The sequence below is a fragment of the Cryptomeria japonica genome, chromosome 6 (assembly GCF_030272615.1).
Source record: "Cryptomeria japonica chromosome 6, Sugi_1.0, whole genome shotgun sequence".
Classification (NCBI taxonomy): Eukaryota; Viridiplantae; Streptophyta; class Pinopsida; order Cupressales; family Cupressaceae; genus Cryptomeria; species Cryptomeria japonica.
In genome coordinates, this window is record NC_081410.1 from 4,692,998 (window position 1) to 4,702,170 (window position 9,173).

Below are 9,173 nucleotides of genomic sequence, written 5' to 3' on the forward strand. Positions count from 1 at the left end.
AGTGCTGATATATTTGCTATTTCTGAATTGAATTGTGTGAGAATTTTTTGCATCAATGTTTCGGGTCACACTCCGTAATCCATCATCAGGATGAACAAGTTTAAAGGAGGAAAAATGATCCAGTGTTGCTAACTGCAATGATCTAGCCTGTCCTACAAATAGAGATCCAGAATTCCTAATTGGCTGAAAGAATGCACGCAGCATTCCTTTAACATTTAAACTTACAAACTAAACCACTCTGATATCATAAAGCACATTGACACAAACAAGATAGTTTAATCATAGTGTGATCCGAAATGTCAATGAAAAAAGCACTAACACAATCGAATCCAGAAACAAGAAAGAACAAACAAAGCAATTGAGGCATTTAAATTACTGCAATGATGTCCATAAAACCATTACATGTCATAATTTACCAAAATCTCTGATTGGCCAAGAAAGTGAGATTTTAGGTTTCAGCATATTGCCTCTGAAGAATTTAAGCTTTGCTAAATAAACTGCTTGTGTTTATATCTAGCAGGATTTTGAAATATCCCACTTGCAAGTTATAAGCTATCTTCAGAGTATAAGCTATCCTCAGAGAAGTTAAACAAACAAGAAGACCTGATCCACTATAACCTAATTTCAAATTGCAATGTCCTTAATTTACAGATACAACTAATCAAACATTTCTCTAGCATTTTAACCTGTAGAGGTACAACAAACATTATAAGCACATTTAAAACTTTTTTACACCTGACTTCTATATACTTAAGGTAAACGACTCTAAACAAGGCATTTAATATACAAAAAAAATACATTGATAGCCAAGAGTCTGCAAATAAGAACTGCTTTACAATTTCTTTCATCCTAAATTTGCGGACCAAGATTATCCTCGCTTTTATGGACATTCGAGGTTTGGTTACAAGAATCCCTACCTACATAAAAGAATTCCTCTGGACAAAAATATGCATATACAACATCCTTGCAAAACCAAAATACAAACCAACTACATCCTTTCCTTTACACAAGTGTGACAAACCATCTTCCATGTAGGGCGACAATATCAAAATCATTGACAGAGGGGCAAACCTACTGAGAAAATATATAGCCTGTTAAGGGAACTCAACATACGAAATGCCAATCATATATGTTTTTCCCAAAAATCACCACATACAGCAGAAAATTACCTCAATCATCTCATTGGGTTAGGGTTTGTAGAAACCAATCGATGTCATGGGCTTAATTTCAATACTGGCCTCCCAAGTCCCAAGCATCTTGTATCAAGGAGCCCCCAGTAATTTCCAAATTGGCCAAAATTGGGGCTCTCTGTGAAGAGGCAAAACTATCAGAGCGAGCCTTGGACACAACTAGTTCATCAATCTTAATGTCCTGTGTTTTTCATACTCTATCTTCCCCCAAAATAGGTCCAAAAGAAGAGATTAACTCAGAAAAGAGTTGATTCCTCTGCTGCTTCTAGATGAATAAACTTGAAAATAGCCAATAGCCCTTCAGTGCAAGTGCTATGTTTGCCACTACCTCTGCCTCTACATGAATAAACTTGAGAATAGCCAATAGCACTTCACTTATGTTTCCACCGCCTCTGCCTCTACATGAATAAACTTGAGAATAGCCGATCATGAATGCTATACTGAATGGTACAGCAAAGTTGTCAATCAAAATCAATTGAACTGGACCTGGAGGAGAAACATCCAAGTTGGCTTCCTTCTACTGGTTTCATCCGGGCTGAGAATTTATCTGATACACGTCTCCCTTGACAAAATCAGCATTAAGAAACTTTGCCACAAACGCCCATAACCTGTACACATCTTCGAAATTCGAGAGAAAACCAAGAGAAGCAGTTACAACTTCAACCCTCACGAATACATTCTTGCTGTCATACCGCCCATTCACTATAGGCTTACAAAGAGAATCATTACTAGAATATGAGGCATCCTTCAGATCTGTGTAATTCTGTGAAAACCTTAGATGACTGAGAAAACCCAGACCAAGTGAAATGTCATTCTTTTCTGCTAGCTTCTGTACAAGTTCTGGGTTGATCAATGTACCATTGACATCATACAAATTAAAAGCAAGAGCTGCACCTCGATCATACTTGATCTTGGGTCCATAGATATGCACAAGAGGGATCCTGCCATTGGCTACTGGAAATCTAAGTTGTAATAGGGAAGTTACAAGCCAATTAATGAGGTATCTTAGTCTCATGGTAGTTTTATTGAGGCCCATCATGTCCACATGGTCAAGATGCTTACAAGAGATTTCAGGCTCCCTTCTAGCCCATTCCTGATGTTGTGTTATTTCTGCATCACTTGTAACATCCCCCTCTTTAAAAAGTGTGCTTCCGGATTCTTCCCCACTAGGTGAAAAATGAGCATTCCCTTCTCTATCTATTTCACTGCTAAATGAAACTTTTCTAGCCATGCTACTTATTCGACCATTTTCCCCCAGACACAAATGCCTACCAGAAAACCTATCTGCCTCTCTCCTGCCTAAAAGCCTGAACTCCCCTTCAGTTTCACGCCTTATGGCACTTTCCTTGGCCTGGCAATCCACCAAGCTTCCATTCTCAGATGGGTTTAGTTTGCTTGAGCCTGCCATGTTGTAAGGAGTTGAACTCCCCTGTTCTGCCAGATAATTCTCTAGGTTAGTATTCTCTTTTGAACAATATGTAATACCATTTCCATTCATTTCTGAGTCCTGAAAAGGCCTACGTCTAGTTTGGGGATTCTCAGGTGTATTAACCAGAGAATGACCAATTTCTATTCCTCCTTCGAGACCTGCTTTAGGGGAGGAAGCCGGTACTTTGGTAGAATCTGGCTGGGAAACCGATAATACTGCTGCGTCAAAGGAAATGACTTGATCCTTTTCTAAGACAGAATAATTTTGTTCATCCTCATGGATGGTATTCTCTGGTGTCCTAATTTTGTTCAGGTGCTTCTTATTTGAAAACCAATAAGGAAGCCGGGGTGAACCGAGCTTACCTGAATTCTCCTGTGAAAGAGGACTCTGACCCAAATCAATGCAATACAGGTTGTCTGTCTCATCCTCACTGAAGACAGGGCTCTTCATAAGTTCTCCAACAGAAACGCTTTCAACCTCTTCAAAGATGGTACTTGCTCCATCTCTATCTGAACTGTTCTCGTGATCCATCTCACACTCAAACACTTCTCTAACCTGAGAGAGAGAATATGCACCTGAAAAGGCCGGCAATTGAGATCCTTTAAGTTTCACCACAACATCAGGCACAAATTCATCATCCTCTTCTTGGTCTTCCTTATCCTTTACACTGCTCCCCTCTTCCATTATGGTTCCATCCATTGTTCCATCGTCACTGAGATACTGAGGGAAGACTGGAATAATCCTTACCATACCAGGTCCTGCAGCACCTTCCTTATGCTGAAGCTTGCCCATTACAGATTTTTTAATAAAAAGACAGCCGAATCCAGTTGGGTCTGAACCGAACACCTTGTAAAAGGAGGAGATGATAAAATCTGGCCTGAAAAGAGAGAGGCCAAGAGAGTCCATATCCTTAGGACCCAAAGCCCCCGCATCAAGCAAAACGTGCCAGTCATTCTGTTGTGCCAATGACATCCATTGATAGGAATATTTGGCTCCTGTTACTCTGGATTGCACAGGAAATACAAAAAGCCCAACAGCTGAATCCTTCTTCTTTTTCTTCTTATGCAGTAACTGCTTTCTAAGTTCATTGGAACAGAGCCTGAGAGTGGGCCATCTGAACCAGGCACTCGCAGCTTTGGCACCCTTGCTCCTCGCAGTCTGGGCCATCCAATTCACAGATTCACTTTCATAATCATACATAGTCAACAATCTTCGGTTCTGCTGAAAAGGGTACGACTCTGCAAGCAATCTGAAGGCAGAACCTCTGCTGACAGTGAAAACCATACCGTATTCAGCCTCAGGAATATTCAGATACTCCATAATTCTATGCTTTATATCATACTCCGCTGTTCCCCTCTCTGCACCTCCATACAAGGCATGATTGCTCAAATTCACAGATATCTCAGACAGGTTAAATGTGGAGGATTCCCAATACTGCAATTGCTGATAATATGAAAACAACCCAAATCCACAGTAATCCAAACATACCTTCTTGTAATCATTATTGTAGTCCTCAAGGTGTCCATACTCGTCAATCCTAAGCTCATCTACCTTCCATGAATTACTATATTTGGGGTACATGGCTTTAAACTTATCATATGCCTCATCTAGCTCAGGTATAGAAGCTTCGTCACTAAAGATCTTTTCTGCAGCTTTTGCAGTGGCTCTCAGAAAATCTCTCTGTGCATTGAGCCTAGCTAACGATCTGGATCTTTGGAAAATTCCATCTTCAGTGCCCTGCTCATAATCATCATCTTCCTGTGATTTCACCAGAGACCCGTCCTCAGATGCTTCTTCAAGAGCCTCCCTGAGCCTGTTCTCATGAAGCTGCCTCAGAAGAGATGGCACTCTGGAAGGCTCTACAACACCGCCATTTCTTCTGTTCTTCTTATCCATTATCAGTGCCGCACACATGGAGGATAAGGGCTTCCATACTGAAATATGCATGAATGAAATACAAAAGATGTCTCTCGCCAGTTTCACCCCACCAAAAAATTCATCGCCTAGCAGTAATCTCTGCTAAAATGGAAATCAACCTTTGCACAAAACCTAATAAACCAGACAGCTAACAGCATCAACAGCAATAGTATTAATTACACGAACTGTTATCAAATTTGTACCAAACAAGCTACAAAAATCAAACAACAGAATCACATCAAATCTCATTCAATGTCCAACAAGAATCTCTGAGTAAAACAAAACACAATCACTCCCTACACAAGACCTATGCTCCAAACAGCAAAGAACAATAACAGATAACGGCATCAGTTACTGAGCTGAACGGATTTTTCTATCAAACACCTCAAATCGAACATCAAAATCATTCAATGCCCAACTACACTCTCTGATTAAGACAAAAACAAAGTCACCTACCTATTGCGCAGAACCTAAAACTTAAAACAGGCCTAGAACCGAACAGGAACAGGTAAACAGTATTAATTCTTCAGCTGCAATTAATTGTTTTTTTGGTACAGATAACAATTGCAAAGCCCGAGATGAGTAAGTGGGTGCCCTTGCTTTTACCTCAAATGCATACCCAATTCATATCATGTTCTCTACTTTCGGCTCAAGTCATGTCAACCTGTCATGTCTGCAACAAGCAATTAATCCCGCATTCAGTCGCTGCACTCCATGCAAATGCATAGTCTACCCATCTTCCGATATTATAGAGGTGAATTCAATTCATTCCATACTCCAATGCGGTGCATTCAATGCTCCTTGCCGCAGTCCACACACACTATCCTGTAGCGATGGATTGTATACAGCACACAAAACTTTTTACCATACTTTTGGTAATAGTAACTTCCTTAATTTGGTTGTTGCCATTGACTTTTAACTAGATACTCTTCTTTATTGAGATTGTGTTCACTGAAGTTGCACAAGTTTTTAAACGTGAAAGGTGCAGATTCAGTCCACAGAGCTTGGAGAGCATCTACACCCTTCCGTACAAGATTTCTCTTTTCACAGGAAATTTACCTAATTCTAGGCAATTCTATTCTATTCTGCTAGCAAAGTCAAAATGCTGCCATGACTACTCATATTCAATCTCCTCCTCATTATTTTTGTTCTAGTTATTCATGCATTCAGTTGACCCTTAAAATTGTTAGATCACAATATATCTCTGTTTATGCGTGCAGTTGACCCTTAATTTTTTTTTAAATAAGACGAGGTTTTTGTCCATTTCATATATCTCTATAGATAACTATAATAACATCGTTTATTATTTCTCTTTTCAAGAGTGATGCAAGGATAGCAACCCCCATTTGAATTGGAGGCTCCTCAAAAATATAATTTTTGTTTTGATTTAAATCCACATACTTGTATATAATTTTATATGGTTTTAGTCTAAGTCATCAATAGATCACAAGTAAAGTCATAATGTTTTTTTTAGTTTTACACACCGACTTTTTATATGGTTTTAGTCTAAGTCATCAATTGATCATAAGTAAAGTCATAATGTTTTTTTTTCAGTTTTACACACTGACTTCAAAAGAATAAGCATAGATGAAAATATATTAAAGGTAAAATGGGTTACGATTAGTTGTATTATTCATCTTCTAGTTTTACTCATTTTATTTTTAATGTAATTATGTATGTGTTTTAAAATTAATGAGGTGGACAAAATAAAATGTTGAAAGTAGAAACATGTGTAATTATTTTGTATTCTCAGTAAGAAAACATCTTTAATGACTAAGTCAGCACGTAGGGAGTTTTATTTTTAAAAAAGTCAAGTTTGAGAATTATTAAAGCATCATTCATTATTAGTGAATGTAAATTGTAATTAAGATGGTGGTACTTGAGAGTTACATTTGTCAATTATGATGATAGTCAAAGATGTTTATGTAAGTAGTTACATTGTATTTTGGAGGCTACTTTCTTGTAGTGGATGATGATAATTTCTATTTTGGCATTTGGATCCATTTCTAAGCACATGTTATTGTCTTATAATGACTTTTTGGGCCTCTTTCTATAAAGGAGTTAAGTGGAGGAACAACTTCCTACACTAATCTTGAGAGGGGGGTAATTCAAAAACTTTTACATCTCTTTAGAAGAGTTACTGAAACTTAAAATAAATAAACATAAATAACATGCATACAACAACATACTGATTTACATAGGGGATATCGCACACTCCAAAAGTCGCTCAATATATTATTCAGAAATCAACAACAGATTACTATATACTTGCAGAGCAAACTTCTCATATGAGTATTACCAATAAGGACCCTTACCAATAGAGACCCAAAGGTAACTCAATAACTATCAGACTTTGGTAATACATCACAATACCTAGTTGTAATACAATGCCCTTATAATATAGGGTTGCCTTCTAGGGTAAGCAAAGCACACTAAATATCCACAATTAGATCTATGACCTAATGATAAACAATAAAGATTTACAATGATAAGTTATACATAAAATGTGGCTTTATCAACTCTTGAGCATTCTAGAAGCACTTCTATAGTACACAGAATGCACTACTAGGAAAAATCGAGCATTCTTTATCCAACTTGCAAAATGCACTTCAATACTTGTGTTTTTTTCAACATTCTAAATGCACCAGTACAATTTTTTTATTTTTGCAAGGTTGAGACACCATTTTCTTAACAAATCTCCCACTTTTTGAGCACCTTGCAAGAGCAACGGGAGGGGTTCCAATATCATTGTTTAATCACTAGGGGCCGAGAGGCGCATATACTTCGAACACCATCTAAACTTATTTGTGCTTACAACCTTAGTTAAAAAATCTACAATATGCATTAAAGTCGCTACCTTCACCAGCTTCGCCTTGTCATCCTCGACCATATCTCTAACAAAATGATATTGAACATCAATGTGCTTGGTCTGAGGATGAAATGTTGAGTTCTTAGCTATGTAGATTGCACTCTAACTATGACAATAAATTATCATTGTACCTTATTTTATTCCAATATTTGATCACGATCTCTTAAGTCAAATGGCTTCTTTACAAGCATGGGTAGCTACCATATACTCAGCTTCAGTAGTCGATAAAGAAACCATAGTCTGTCACTTACTCATCCAACTAATTGCACCACTAAATAAAGTAAGCACATAAGCAATAATGGATCTCTTGCTATCAAAATACCTGCCTAGTTTGAATCCACATAACCATGAATGTCAAAGGAAATCTTGTCTCCTATAAAATTGTCATGATAACACAAAAAATACTTTGAGGTACCCTTCAAATATATGAAGACTCTTTTAACTGCATCTTAAAGAACTCTACAAGGATTAGGCATATATCTTGAAAGAACTCCCACTACTTAAGCAATATCTGGTCTAGGATAGGCCATAACAAACATCAATTTTCCAACTACACTCTGGCAAGGAACTCTACTCATGTCTTCCATCTCTGATGGGGATGTAGGACAATCTGAAATAGGTAGCTTTGTTCTGACCGAAAAGGTAATACATAATGATTTATTATCTTGTATGTCAAACCTTCGTAAAATTGCATTCACATACATACTGTGGCCTAGCCATAGCTTTCTATTCACTCTTTCTCTTCTAATTTCCATCCCAAGAATATATTTAGTTGCACCAAGATCTTTCATTTCAAATTTAGCAGCAAGCTGAGACTTTAATTCTAAAATCGTACATTTCCCTTTACCCATGAATAACATATCATCAACATATAATGTTATGTACATGAAATAATCACCAGAATAAACATAGTGATCCGATTTAGAATACTCAAATCCCAACCTCAACGCATATGTATCAAATTTATGGTACCACATCCTAGGACTCTACTTGAGACCATACAAAGATTTCTTCAATTTACAAACCAAATTTCTTTTACCTTGTACCACATAGTGCTTTGGTCATGACATATAAATATCATCCACCAAATCACCATGAAGGAAAGTAGTTTTCACATCCATTTTCTCAACCTCTAAATCATAAGCAGTGGCAATAGAAAGAAAAAATCTAATGGATGTCATTTTTGCAACAGGAGAAAAATATCTCACCCATATTCAACACCCTCAACCTAAGAGTAGTCTTTCGCAACAAACCTTGATTGATACTTCTCAATCCCTACATCTGAACCAATCTTTTTCTTGAACACCCATTTGCAACCAACATGTTTTCATCCTTCAAGAAATGGTACAAGATCCCATGTATCATTCTTTTTCAAAGCTACATCATTTCTCCATCCATAGCAATTTTTTAGGATTATGCATCATTCAAACCTAATACCTCTTCTACAGATCTAGGTTCATCCACAATAGTAATAAAAAAAAATGTATCTCCAATCGATCATTGAATATTTTTTAGGTGGTAGTCTATGTCTTGTAGACCTTCGAACAAATTGAGTTGGAGATTCTTCCTCATCTTCTGAAGATTTAGAGCTAGATAATCTCTCCTCAACTTCTTACTTATCTAGGGTCTCAATTCAACTCTTTCAAGTGTAGAAGGAAATTGAATCACATCTTCCTATTTAGTTTGTTTTGGTTGCAATGTAGCAGAAAGAGGCTCGAGTTCTCCAAAAATAATACTTCTACTATTTATTACCTTTTGTGCAACAAGG

At 37.2% G+C, this 9,173-nt stretch overlaps 1 protein-coding gene across 4 annotated transcripts; it reads right to left on the reverse strand.

Annotated features, from left to right (window-relative positions):
• Window positions 1-815: 815 nt before the first annotated feature.
• LOC131077558 (uncharacterized) lies at window positions 816-5,396 on the reverse strand. Of its 4 annotated transcripts, none has more exons than XM_058015077.2 (2): window positions 5,143-5,396; window positions 816-4,668 (listed from the first exon to the last, which is right to left on the reverse strand). In XM_058015077.2, exon 2 carries the CDS (start codon window positions 4,564-4,566, stop codon window positions 1,717-1,719), a length of 2,850 nt encoding a protein of 949 aa, XP_057871060.2. In that variant the 5' UTR covers window positions 4,567-4,668; window positions 5,143-5,396; the 3' UTR covers window positions 816-1,716. The 4 variants fall into 4 exon arrangements, with proteins under 4 accessions (XP_057871060.2, XP_057871059.2, XP_057871061.2 ...); XM_058015076.2 differs by having other exon boundaries at window positions 816-4,684; XM_058015078.2 differs by lacking the exon at window positions 5,143-5,396 and adding an exon at window positions 4,993-5,136 and having other exon boundaries at window positions 816-4,684.
• Between the last annotated feature and the right edge of the window lie 3,777 nt (window positions 5,397-9,173).

What these genes read in the sequence shown, in the direction of transcription:
- LOC131077558 (XM_058015077.2), bottom strand. Translation starts at nt 4,566, where the DNA reads ATGCATATTTCAGTATGGAAGCCCTTATCCTCCATGTGTGCGGCACTG.